This window comes from Osmerus eperlanus, chromosome 9 (genome assembly GCF_963692335.1).
Source record: "Osmerus eperlanus chromosome 9, fOsmEpe2.1, whole genome shotgun sequence".
NCBI classification, from domain to species: Eukaryota; Metazoa; Chordata; class Actinopteri; order Osmeriformes; family Osmeridae; genus Osmerus; species Osmerus eperlanus.
The window spans coordinates 11,676,103-11,689,911 of record NC_085026.1 but is presented as its reverse complement, the minus strand read 5'-3'; the positions used below and the strand labels follow the sequence as shown (position 1 = coordinate 11,689,911).

Sequence of the window (13,809 nt, the reverse complement as noted above, 5' to 3'; positions counted from 1 at the left end):
TGTATTGGGGTTGGGAGCTCTTTATCAAAAAGTGACACGTACACAGAGACAGACAATGCCGCTGGACAATTTTCTCTTCTCTCTGGATCGTTTCCACTGTGGGCAGACCATTAGAATAATAACAGGGCCGAGAGAAGCTTCAGGTTGGGGAGTCAAAGAAGTGCAAAACAAGAAAGACACCGACTGATGGAGGGAAGGCTCTCTGGGGTGGGAGTGCTCCAGTGGAAGCTCGCAGGTGGAAGCCAATGAACCTCAACTGTTGCTATATGGCTGTTCACCTGCCAGGAATGTTCTGGAATACATAGCAGCTTATGTTGAGGCACACCCAGGTCTGAAACCAATCCTCCCATTTCCTTCCCTCAGCCTTTTCTTTCATGTGTATACGTGTTTGTTCTGCCTTCTTACAGCCAGCATCCTCCTGGCCTAAAGCAACCTTTTATGTGTACCAGGCCGGAGATGAATGACGAGGAAGAGAAAGAGGGGGATGAAGAAGGCAGAACGAGAGGGAGGGGGGCCCAGACTCCAACCTGGATGGAATAATCAAAGAGCTGGATATATCCCCCCCTCTTCAAGAGAGAAAATATACACAAGCAAAAAAAAAAAAAACGTCTGAAAATAAAATGGACTTCTGTGTTGGCAACAGCTTTTCACCTAATCCTTGCCCCCGGGCTACAGTGTGCAGTCAAGCGAGGCTATTACATGGCAACAATTAGGGGGTTCTAGGGCCCAACACCTGGTCCTTCTCTACTCCTCTGTGGCCCTTCAGTGGCAAGCAGGCAGCTGACTGTACTGTCTCATAGCCAGGTGGCCCTCCTTCAATGACATTACCCAGTCACTCAAGGGTTAATAGGAACACTGCCTTGGCGTATAGGAGCTCTGCATGCCCCCCTATTCAACAGGCTCCAAAAGTGTGAGTATGTGTGTGTACGCATGTGTGAGTGTGTGTTGGGGGGGGGGGCGGCATGCAGAGCTGTCTAGGGCCCCAAGTGAAGATCTTCAAGAGGGGGGGTGGGTGGGGGGTGGGGTAGTCTAGATGGTTCAAACTGTGGAGTACTGTAGGAGCAGCGACGCCAGGGCCTCTGGGAGTCCCGGCCCGCTCATGGCTACATGTCCCCGGCAGCCGCGGTCGGACGGATTATAATGGGACCTTTTCATGGCGGACAAAAACAGATGGGGGAGCGGGAAGTGCTATACATCCCAGCAGACGGTGACAATACCGGGGGAGGGGGGGTTTGGGAAGGGGGGGGGCGGGGGAGTCAGCAGATACAAAAACAAGTGGGTGTAGGAGGCTTTAGAATGGGCCGTGCTGGTCCAGGCTATATCTGGCTCCACAAAGCCCAGCATCTCCATCCCATATCCCCCATGGCTAGCAGATCTGAGAGTAAATAACTCTCATTAGAATCACAATGGCTATAGATTTGTACCGAAATCTGCCTGAATCTCATCAATAGTAATTAGCGGCTATACATAACTAATGAAGATGTGCCCAGCACGCAGCACCTACAGCTGAAGAGCTGGGCGCTTTTGTTTCTCAGTACAAAGCTGTGCTGTGAGTGTGAAGATCTGGCAAATAAGGGATTTTTCCCATCAACGTTATGTACTGTGAAACCTGGGAGAGGAGCATGCGAACACCACAGTGTTATCTGATGTTGTTGTTGTCCCAAGCCTGGTATTTAGAGAAGAGGAGACAATGAAGTCTCAGCTAAGAGGGTTATGCATCCTGAGCTGCTTATGAAGCGATCTGTGGAAATACCTCAGGAGTTCTCACTAGTGCTAATACTGATAAAGCTCTCTCTTTGTCGCAAGCCTCAACCACAAAAGCACACACGCGTGCAGACACGCATACACACACTCCAAAACTCTAGCAAACACAGGAAGACCTGGTGCTAGTCCCAGTATGGCCTGCCACTTGTCAACGTACAGTCTCTGGGCATTACCACATCAAAGAGTGCTTTCCCTAAGAAGGGGCAAACAAAAGCACGATGGACGACTTTAATGTTCTGTTTTTGTTACTGCTTTGTTTGTCGTTGCTTGTCTCTATGTAGGAAATAAATTCCATTTAGTGCAAAAATGGAAATGCTGCAGGACAAGGACATCCTCTAATGGAGAACAATGGACACAGGCAAGTGAAGGAGCAGGCGCTGCCTTTGAACTGTTTAAAGAGGCATTTATGTGCAACTTATAAATAATCAACTAATTCCTCTTTTTAGAATAACCAATTAAGTCTGTGACATTAAACACAACGTGGGCAGGCACACCGCCCCCCCTCCCCCCCCAAAAAAAGAAAATAAAAAATACAATGTCTTTTTTAAATAAATAAATAAAACCTGCACAATTCAAGGCCAGGCCTAATTATGATAAAAGGGAATTGAAAAGCTAAAGTCCATTTATGGACCAAAAAAAAAGAAGAGAGAAAATGGAATAATGTCAACGAAGCGAGCGGTGTCTTCACAAAAGAGCCACTAAACCCTGGGGCCACATCACAGAGTGAGAGATTCCAGGGGATGGTCATGACTGACATTTTGCTGACATTTCCCCCACAGAGGCGAACACGGATGCGTCTCAAGTCCGCCTCGGAAATATCTACGGATATGCCTGAACGTGACATGGTGCCTGGCTGGTTCCTGGTCTTGCAGAGGGGATACGACTCTGGCTGCTGAGCGTTGGCCGCGAACACCGAATGGGCCCTGGGAGATTGAATGGTAATCACTCGAGCCCAGATAATGGATGATTGAAAGCTCTCAGTGCGCCGCTGTCGGATTTCAATATCAGAGAGGCCCCTAGAATTGGGATCCTTATCTGGGCGGGCGTCAAACAAAGGCGAGCTGAGCGTGAAATATGGGCTCCAACACGGGCACACGACCATGTCGATGAGTGAGTCTGTGCACAAAGGAGGGGGGAGCTGTCTGGGGACAAAGACTGTCCGGTGCCTGTAATGAGAGAGTTGGAAGGAAACGGGGGAAGGAAGGAAAGAGTGAGGGAGGAAGACTACAATTTAACTAGAGAAAGAGGGCCAGAGGTTTCCAAAAATAGTTGGCAACACCTCCCAGAGCCCACTGACACGAATCCAAAGAGGAGAACCACATATTTGACACACATGCAGGCACTCACATGCTGACAAGTGTTTGTGTGTGCGCAGACAAACAAGTGTGTAGAAGCATGCTCACGCTCAGACAAAGCGATTTTTTTTGCACTTCTGCCAAGTGCGTAAAAAAAAAAAAAAAAAATCCCATTTATCCGCAGATTCCTTGTGCTGGCGGTTGCCAGAAAACCTCATTAACCCTCCCTCAAGAACCCAGAGACAAAAGAGGGGGAAACAAAACACAACTAATCAATGAGAATGCACCCATTGTGGGGAAAACAAGAACAGGCATCCATTTGGATAACCTGAGAGGGCTAACAGCTTTCCTTTAGTGCTGCACTGGCTGGCTAGGGGCGGAGAAAGAAAGTTCATTAATTAAACAAGGCTAGGGGAACAGATGGAATGGCTAGCTGGATGCTAATCACTTAGAGCAGACAGACCCAGAGTTTTACACCCTGGGTAGAGCCAGGCACACACACATCAATCACAATTAACATGGACTCTTAACAGCAATGCACTGCGAGAGTCTGAAGGATGGACAGCGAGGATGATCTTGTATTAAAGAAGCTAGCCTCAACTCCAAAAAAACAATAAACAATCAAATGTACACACAAAAGGACAGCCTGGGCTATGGGGACAGTTACATTCACATACAGTACCAGACTTTTAAAATTAATAGAAACACTGAGAAAGTATTAACAACATATATATGTTATATATTCCTCTTGGGGTTAGGGTTCGTCACAAACAATAATCATAATCAAAGATTTAATGTAATTTTCTATGTATAAATATTGTGAACAAGTACAGGAAAATACCAAAGGATCTGACACTGTTGGTAACAAAGACAGCCTCTGGAGTTATTTCTAGGGCTTGGCTAGGGTTAAGTACCAAACGCCTCCACGGTCCACCCCTGACAGGTTGATAATGGTATGGACTGGGACTAGGTAATGCTACCTGACACCTCACACCTCCCCACTGGGGATGGGAAAGAAAGGGAGATCCCACGCAAAATAACTGGCATCCTGGCTGCCGCTCATTTCTTGGCCCCTCAAACGGACAGATGTCAGGCATGAAAGCGTAGCAGACGGAGAGAGAGGAGGTGGGGTGGAGTGGGGTCGGGGGGGAGGGGGTTCAAGTTTAAGAATACTCGAAGCATGACATTCTTCCAGTAACATTATGCTGTGCTATGTCAGCAATACAAAAGGCAACAGTGTAAGGGTTGGGTCTCATCAGTAATAGTGAACCGAACACGTACTGCTATATTGAAATTATAGTAAGAAACTACTGTACATTCAGAGTGCCAAGCTAGATAGTTTTAATAACACTGTCCTTATATCACTTAAAAGAGAATGACAGTGTTACACTGTTGGCTGTTATCACATGTAAAATTCAGCATATGGACAACATGTCCTTAATTCCCTAATTAGATTTAATTCAGTCTAGGGAGTTTTGCAGAAATATTAAATGCAGCAAAGCAGCAGCGCGTCACATCTTTGAACACAAACAGACTGCAGCTAGATAACCCTCTGCGTTCCTCTTATCCCCCATCACTGGTGCTCCCACAAAAACACCAGTCCACAACTAACACCAACTGTGTATGTGTGACTGTTTGTGCGTGTGTGTGTGTGACTGTGTGTGTGTGTCCCCTCCCAGGCGGGCCTGACTGTCATCAGGCCCTGGATCCCTGCTGTCGTCCGTCTGTTTCCACGCCTGCTCTACCTGTGTTTAAGAGCCCTCTCTCTCCCTCAGTCCTCGGCCCCTGGGCCCCCAGGGCTTTCCCTGTGTGGGTGCACCAGGGGGGATGCCTTTTGTTATAGGCCTGGGGTTTGGTAGGAGGGGGGAGGAGGATGAGGAGGAGAAGAGGGGGAAAGCCAGGCAGAAGAAGAAAAAAGAGAAATGCTATGAGTCATTCTGCATTAGCAGCAGGGGAGGGTGGGATGGGGGTGGAGAGGAGGCAAGGGGGAGAATACTTTTGCATGTTGTATGAAGCTAGACGCCATATGCCATCCGGAGGCCTGGGCCTGCCTGCCTCCTGAGTCAGGGCTACTGGGTTTGACAGGCCTGTGCTTGCCCCCCCCCTCTTCTATTACCCCTCCTCTTCCTAGTAGCCCCCCCCCCCCCCCCAACTAGACCCTAGTGGCTGAGCTGTCTGCAGCTCTGGGGGGCCAGTGTGGAAGTGTGTGTAAAGGAGTGGGTGTGTGTAGGAGGGTGGGTGGGTGTGTAAGGGAGAGACTCAGTGATCTGAACACATTGGACATTGTCGCAAGCCCCGGGAACAGCTGGTCAGCTGGAGAGAGGTGTGGGGGTGTGGGTAGGAGCAGGGGGGGGTTGGGGTGTAGGGGTGGGAGCGGAGGTTAGAGAGAGAGGCAGTGCGCTACACTGATAATGGGATTAGGTTAAAACATTCAGCAGGGGAACTCAGGATCGCACCCCCCCCCCACCCTTCTTCTTTTCCACTGCATAAAGTGCACCCGACTACCCCCTGACAAGCCCCCCACCCACCCAGCCTGACCCCATCAACCCCACCCTGAACAGCACATCCAACTCCAGGGCGGCTACAGTGAGTCTACCCCTGCTGGATGATCTCTGGGTGCTGGAAACTATGTTGGGCAGCGCCTTGGTGACCGAGGCACCTGAGACTCTCCACTAACTGATAAACAACGGAGACTGGCTGTTATGACCTCAAACTCCCCCAGAACCAACGAGACTCTCTCAAGGTACAGTCAACTCTGAGTCGTGTTTGGCTTCCAGGTTCACACTCCACTTCTCCCTGAGGGGCGGGGCCATTGGCAGGAAGTGGGCTAGTTATCCACACTCCAGTCCCCAGCCAATCAGAGTGCGGCAGGGCAGACTCCAGACTGTGCCCAGCCGAGCACTGCGTTCACATGGATTCAGCCCGCTGGGTATTACACATACTCAAGACTCTTGATGAGGGTAGGCACAACAGCTGGCAAATTAGGCCCATCAGGACTGCTAAATAATGCATTTGTGACTAACACTAACATGGCAGTATCTATTCATAACGTACTCCCGCGCGTACACACACACGCACACATATTAGAGACATGCTTTCATCTCCACTTGGTAAATAATCTTTCTCTCAATGGGAGAAAAGCCCCCACCTTTGTTAGTCAACCAAGAGATGAACAAGGTTGAAATGCTTTGAGAAAGGAGTGTCAACTCTGCTTAATAACTATCGGCATAACAAAAGTTGATGTACCTTGTAAATAAAAGGTGAACAACGTAACAGTAGATTTCACAGGACTAACCCTATACAGCCTGTCTCATGAGCCTGACATGTTTCAACACAGGGAGGCACGACCCCAGTGTTTGGTGGAGGGGCACCATGAGAAGCTCTGTCTGGGTGTCTCTGCTGGGGAGATGGGTCACCTCCTCCCCCTACACACTCCTCACAATGCCACCTAAAAGCCCGGCTCGCATGACCAGCCATGGGCAGGAACAGATTATGGCTATTGATCGCTGCCCGGAGATGGATGTGTGTCTGTGTGTGTGTCTGTGTGTGTCTGCGTGTGCATGTGTACCAGGGGAGAGGAGCGAGGGGCAGTGTGCACAAGCTATTGATTCTGACCGGCAGGGAAGCTGGGTTTCAGAATGAAGGTCAGCTCTCCTCCGTCTCACCTATTAGAGTCTTCAGCAGCCTAAACACACACACCTCCAAACACACCTTACCACCCTGTGTACAAAGAATGCCCTTACAAGGAGGGATGAAGAGCACATAAAACCATTGAAGTAGAGCTTGTTCAAGAGTAACATGTAGTGTCTGTTGGTTAAAAGACTCCAGCCATAAGAGGGAGGGGCAGGAGGACACGTGGCAGCGGTGATGACCCACCAGAGGACCTCCTGCTTTTGCCACATCATCTTCCTGTACCGACATTTTAGTCAGTACACAGCATGTCAATATATCAGTGTCACGCTTATCAGTAGGCCATAGTCGACACATTCAGGAAAAAGGAGGTTGGGAAAAAAACAACAACTACTGGTAGTGTAATAATAAGTACAGTGTGTAGTGTAATAGAACACATTTTGTCAATTCCACTTTTCTGTCCAGCTTCTCTCAATAGGAAGAGTCTGTTGCTCAGACAGCTGCCTTGTTTATGAGTTCAGTATCAATAATAAATGACACATTATGAAAGATTTCTAAGGGACTCTATTGGGTGTGAGACAGCAGTGTCTCTTAAATACGGTGCCCCCCGGGCAAGAAAATGATATTGCTGCATTGTTGATTAAATAAGCGGAGTACATGCTGACCTGATGCACGAGTGAAGATAGCAGAACACAAACCCTTGGTTAGACTTGGATCAAAAACACCTGCGGCCAATGGGCACACACACATCAACACACACACACACACACACACGTAAACATACTCACACATTCAACCACACCCTCGTACACCACTTCATTCACTCTGTCAGTAGGCTTTTTTATGCGTGTGTGTCAGTGTGTGTGTGTTTTTTTGCAGCCATGAGGCTAGTTGTAGTCATTTCTCAATATCAAATCCAATTAGCCCGAGTGAACCAGCGGCAGAGCGGCGGGCCAGCGCACGCCTCTCCAGTCCCGCGGTGGTGGGGTGGGAAGAGAGGGCCCCAGCGCCGCGCTCCCCTTTCATGTGGACGCACAGGGGTCATATGGCTTCTCTTTGAAGAAATATTCAACTAATTACCTTGGAGAGCGGCAGGGCTAGCGGGCAGCAGATTGCGGATTGCCGAGGCCATTGTGAAGGAGGGACGCTCTTGATGGGGATTTCATCTCTTGCACAAAAACAGCCATCTCCAGGAAGAGACGGGGTACGTTGTTGCGACTTTGTGCACACAAAAAAAAGAAGAAAAAAAAAGAGAAAAAAAAAAGAACGAAGGAAAAATGACCCAAATTTTCTGAAGAAGACAGCGGGAAGGGAGGGTTAAGATGTAAAGGGGGAGAATGTGAAGCACCTGGCACAATACAACAGCCAGTCCTCTGACAGCAGCAGAGGATTTAAGGATGGTATAGGGCGGTCAAATCTTGATGAATCATATCGTCACGGTATGCCTGTTATTCCCCTAGGGAATAGAACTACAATGACATTCTAGATTGCTTCATTCCAAACATTTTTTAATTTCAGGCTTTTTTGACGAACAAACGCTAAAAAAACTAATTTTTTTGTTGTTGTACAACGCAGTACGTCTAATAAAAACAAGCCTCCGGATGTCTGTAAGAATTCCTTTGTTTCACTACAATCCCTCGTCCCCTAAAAAAGTCGTCCAGCCGTGGTAGACACGCAGCCCGTCCACACAGACAGACACCAGGCAGTGTTGGCAGTGGGCTTGGCTGGGACCATCCGTTTGTCTCCTCACTGTCCATCCAGACTTGGCTCTGAGGCTGCCTTGGCCAGCCAAGACTCCATATCCCCATCCCAATCGTTATCTCCTCTCTGAGATCAGGCCTTTGTGTTGCTACTGCTGCTAAGGAATGCCAGGTTGGGGGGGGGGGGGGGGGGGGTCTGAGCCCCGCTGGCCTGGCCAGGGTCTGGTCCTCCGTGGCAGGGAGGAGACAGGGAGATGGGCCGGGGGAGGTTGGAGGGCTCCTCACTGGCAGTCCCCCCCCCTCACTGGGATAGTTGACTTGGCGTCGGGTAACAGACATCTGTCACTCTGCTGTGACTACTCTGCTGTGACTACTGTGCCCCTGGGACGCAGGCGGAGGCTGATACAGGGTAGATACAAGGGGTGTGTGTGTGTGTGTGTGGGGGGGGTGGCGTGTTGTGAATGTGCATACACACACGTGTACAAACATGCCTGCACACACAGAAAACACGAGAGCAAGCGGACAAGGCTTTGTTGTTAGCTGTTCGCATTATTACAAAACTGTCCTCTTCTCTCAGAACAGAAGCCCCAAAACACGACCCATTTGATTTAACAGGAGACGTTTCTATGGCAACCAGCACACTGGCACGACGGCCAGGGCCAGGCCACAGCGTACACCCTGTCCTGAGGAGCAGGGCATTGTGGGAGATCAGATTTCGCCCCCAGGGGCTGCTCAGAGATGTTGCCCCCCCCCCCCCCCCCATCCTTCTCTCCCTCCTCCTGCCATTCACATGCTAATTCATCTCCATCAGTGATTACATTCCCTTTAAACCAACTGACAAGTACAGCTGGAGTCAGGCCCTTACCGACACACGCTGCCACAGGGATTGGCCTGCATGTGTGTGCGTAGACAGTCCCATTTCTGCGGGCATTTGAAATGAAGAGATGCCACATCCGTTTTTGGCTCGATGATGTAATACTATTGCTATGCGCGTCACAGGTTACCCAACACCATGAGCGGTAATCACGCATGTAAATCAAAAGATCCTCTGTCATGCATGTGACTCCACCCATACATGCAAACTCCCACACACAAACACCAGCCTACCTGGCGAATCCCTATGATATACATGGAAATGATATACAAACACAGACACACACCTACCCCATTACTTTCACACAAACCTTCCTTTTGTGAGTGCCCACACTATGACTCGGATTATTTACACACACCCACACCCAGCCAAGGTACAGTAGTGCGGAGCAGCAGAAAGGATACAAGCTCTGGTAGAGAGTCAGACGGGACTTAACAGCTCGGCTGGCATTGATGCAGGTGGCCCGTGCCAGGCTGGGCAGCAGCGCTCCCGTCACGATGGCTCCATTGAACAGAGGACCGAAGAAAGGAACCTGAGAGAGGGACGAAAAAGGAGAAAGAAATGAAGAGAGGGGGGACAGCAGAGTATTCACTTGGCAAATAAAACTAATGTTAATGTGTGTGTTTTCTTTTTTCTTTAAAAGCATCCAAATAAGTAATATTGCTGTTGTGGTCTGTTTCCTATCTGCCAGGAGTAAAGCAACAAGGTTAAACGTTGTCAAATAAATCACATCTTACTTAGCATGACAAAAGCACACATCGATGTTAAGGCAACTAAGATCAGAATATTGATTGATACCAAAGAAAAGATCCCTGAACAAATACAATAGGAATTGTCTGCGTCGGAAGGCAGCAGTGTGTGTGGGAACACACGTCTGTTCATGTATCTGGGAAGCGCTCCTAAATCACTGTGGCTGAATGATCGTTGACCTGAAATTTGAAGACAGTGTGCCCTCCGAGACAGTTAGATAGAGAGAGCTCCTGCTGTTTCTCCACAGTCCAACTCATTATTCAAACGCACCCGGCACTCTAATAACCAGGACACAGTAAGTGCTGACAGCAAGCCCATTCAAAACAATTTATACTGAACATAAAAGATAAAGCCTAATTTCTTGGGGTCAGCTCAGGACAATGAACTTTTACAACACCCTTGTAGTAGCTAGTGTGTGTGATTTGTGTGTGTGAATTTGAGAGGTGGTGTAGTGTTTGCTAGATGAAGGTTCAGATGCTGTCTGTCTCTGGGCATGCACGGTGGCAGGCAGTGGCCTGGCAGAAGGGTACAGGCACCATCATCTCTACGTTGGCAGAGTCGTGTTGGCAGGTGGGTAAAGCGCCAAGGCTGCCCTGTGTGTCCTAGCATTCTCCTGGCCAACGCTGTGCCACACTTAAGCCCCTGTTTGGCTGACACAACTCTCTCTCTCTCTCTCTCTCTCTCTCTCTCCTCTCTCTCTCCTCCCTCTTTCTCTCCTCCCTCTTTCTCTCTCCAAGTCGGCCCTCTTTCATTCCGTCATCATTCTCCAGTCCCGGTCTCTCTGCCCCCACTCCACTCTCCATGTCTTCTCTCTCTATCCTCAATTGATGTTGAGTTGTCTGTTTTGGTTCATACATAGCTCAGCGGCAATTTTACTCAGAGATGGGTTTTTTTGTGTATTTTTATGTAATCTTATTTAACCTGGAAGTCCCATTGAGATGCTAGATCTCTTTTACAAGGGAGACCTTGCCAAAATAACAGCAGCAATAAAATGCCAATGCATCACATAGAATGCAAAAAAAGAAAAAAGAATAGCCTACACGATAATAAAAGTGCATGTATACAATACACAGAACATCACACAGAACCAGGAGTTTTCCGACATGTGAGCGAGTCCGGTCAGTACCTGTGGTTTCTTCATGATCTGGATGAAGTACATGTGGTTCTTCATGGGGTACACGACGATGAGCACGTCTCCGAAGTCCGTGGGCACGATGCCGCGCCGGTAGTCCCGCGTGTGCTCCGACCACACCATGTGCACCTCGTCGTTGCCTAGGTGACGCAGCTGCGGTGACACATCAGGGGGTTAGACGCCGCTCTTACTGCTACAGCCGCCACACACAGTGCTGACAGACCAAGACACTGGAGTTGGGATGTCATTGATGTTCACCATGGCTAGTAGCTGAGATGTGGGGACTGTGCCTAGAAAATCCAGAACGTTCCCTGAATCTGACGACTGAAACAGAGGTGGTACTATGCCCTTCTGATCCTTGGTATTCTGCGGTACTTTCTATTTGCACTATTCCTATGTAGCTTCGGATAAAAGTGTCTGCTTAATGGTCGAAAAGTCAAATGTTACAAGCTAAATTACAGGTTGAGGCCATATGGATGATGAGTCCAATAAACACATTGTTGATCAGTTGATGTGTAGAAATATTTTTCCATCCTGAACAGACCCCTGACTAGGATAGAAGCATTAGAAAAAATCTGGTGAGTGCAGATCTAGTGCCAGTTATCATTCAAATAGAAGAGTTGTTAGACAAAATTACTTTAATATAAAATGTTACTGTGGCCTAGGCTTTAGTATGCATTTATAGTCATTTAATTCTGGAATAATATGAAATATGATTACAAATTCAAGTAACAAACCGTAAAGCACAAAAAATTGGGCATTTTTAAAAGCAATCATTTAAATCCAATTAACCTCCCACCAAGACACCAAATTGCCACCAATTTTCATATTCTATTCACAAACACAAATGAAGCTAGGACGAAAAAACCACACAAATGACAGGAAATTGACAGACGCTGGTCTGAAATAGTCCAATTGTTTACAGCGGTCTCACTAAGGCCGCGAGACAAACACTTTCACACACGTGCTCACTCAACACATGGCCCTGGTATACACTCAGATCCGTATGGACAGAGCTCTGGGCAGACCACTAGCACGCACACTCACGCACACACACATACAAGTGTTGGAGCTGCCTATGCCCGTCACTGTGCATCGTGGCAGCCTAGACTGGGCCTTCACTCAGAGAAAGGGAAACATCTGCCAATGTACTGGAGGGCCTAATGAGCCATTAAGAAAACATGCCCTCGCCACCAAAAAATGCAATTAGCACATTCTATTATAAGCCCTTAATTATGGTAATGTTATAATGTTAAACAAATCCACAACAACGCTGATTGTGCTGCCGCTCTCTGGGTTCAGCTCTTCTGTCCAAGGATCAATGGCTCCCCAGCAGGTCAGTCACTCTGACAAATTAGGCAAACATTTTGAATATGCTTTTTTGGGGGTGCCAGGAATGGTGGGAATGCTAATTAAAGTTAGCATACTGCACTGGGTGCACTGAACCACTGGGCTGGCGTGAATGCTGACACGCCACCGTAGTCTTATTGCATTAAGCTCAGTCTCACCAAGGCCCACACAGTAAGTACTGTAGCTATGTGTGGAGTCAGTTGCAGTACGTATCATGACCTGAGTCAAAGGCTCTTGTCCAATTAGCCCTTTGTGACCCTCAGCAGGCCTATGGGCGTCTCACACATGCACATGTATAGCAGGGGTCTGCACTGCACAAGTCCTCCCTTATAAAAACACCATGCAGCAGGCCAGTAAAGCTTGCCTTGGGGTGGTTTGTGTGTGTGTGTGAGAGTGTCCGTTGGGTCTCTCTCTCTCTCTCTCTCTCTCTCTCTCTATTTCTCTCACACACACACACACACACTGACATTAAGACCCTACATGGCCTGACCCCCACCCCCCAAGGTCGTTGCTATAACCACATTACCACAGCCAGCTGCTGCCACAGCTTGGGCCAGGCACTGCCTTGAAGCCCACAATTGGATTGGAGGAATTCATGTTTTTTCCTCTCTCCTTTTCTTTTCGGTTTAGCTGGAGGCTTATTTTACTCCCCCCCCACCCCTCCACTCCTTCAACAGACAATCTGCCCCAGTGGAACCCCCCCCCCCTCCCCTCTCCACAGTGTGTCTATGGTTGTGGAGGCAGGCAAAGGGGCGGGTGGCTGGGAGTTTCATTTTGTAAAGAGACAGAGAAACTTCCTGCCTGGACGCAGATAAAGCCTCTTTTTCATCCCCTCCTTCCCTCTCTCTCTCTCTCTCTCTCTCTCTCTCTCCCCCTACTCCACCCATGCTGCCAAGCTGCCAATTTCTTGTCCGGGCCAGCGGCTAGTGCTGGGACCTGGGGAAAGGAGTGAGGAGAGCAATTACAGGGGTTCCCGGTCAAATGAATCGAAGCAGGCCGGCGGCACACTCCAGTCAAGGCCGGGGCCCGCCCCTCCGATGGTGCACGCCGGCCAGTCAGAATCGAATCTGCTGCATGGGCCTAACTAATTTCCTCGGCTGCTGAGCACAGGTTCAGTATGGTGCCGGATGGAGCAGAGTGTTTTTGAAGAGACAACAGACAGAGAGAGAGAGAGAGAGAGAGAGAGAGAGAGAGAGAGAGAGGGGTGGGTGGGTGGGTGTATGGGGGGGGGGGTGTATGAGGCTGATGAATTTTGTCTCTCGACGGGATACTGCATGAGAAGATTGGCGGCGCGGGCAGGGGCCTCGCGGCTCA

At 48.9% G+C, this 13,809-nt stretch overlaps 1 protein-coding gene across 6 annotated transcripts in view; it reads right to left on the bottom strand.

The window, feature by feature from the left end:
- The window catches only part of ralgapa2 (Ral GTPase activating protein catalytic subunit alpha 2), an 87,317-nt gene that overhangs the window by 16,264 nt on the left and 57,244 nt on the right, over nucleotides 1-13,809 (bottom strand). For all 6 annotated transcript variants that reach the window (XM_062470492.1, XM_062470486.1, XM_062470488.1 and 3 more), the window contains 2 exons: nucleotides 11,140-11,298; nucleotides 9,668-9,795 (listed from right to left, as the gene is read on the bottom strand). In XM_062470492.1, coding sequence (XP_062326476.1) covers nucleotides 9,668-9,795; nucleotides 11,140-11,298 — 287 coding nt within the window. The remainder of the gene's footprint in view (nucleotides 1-9,667; nucleotides 9,796-11,139; nucleotides 11,299-13,809) is intronic.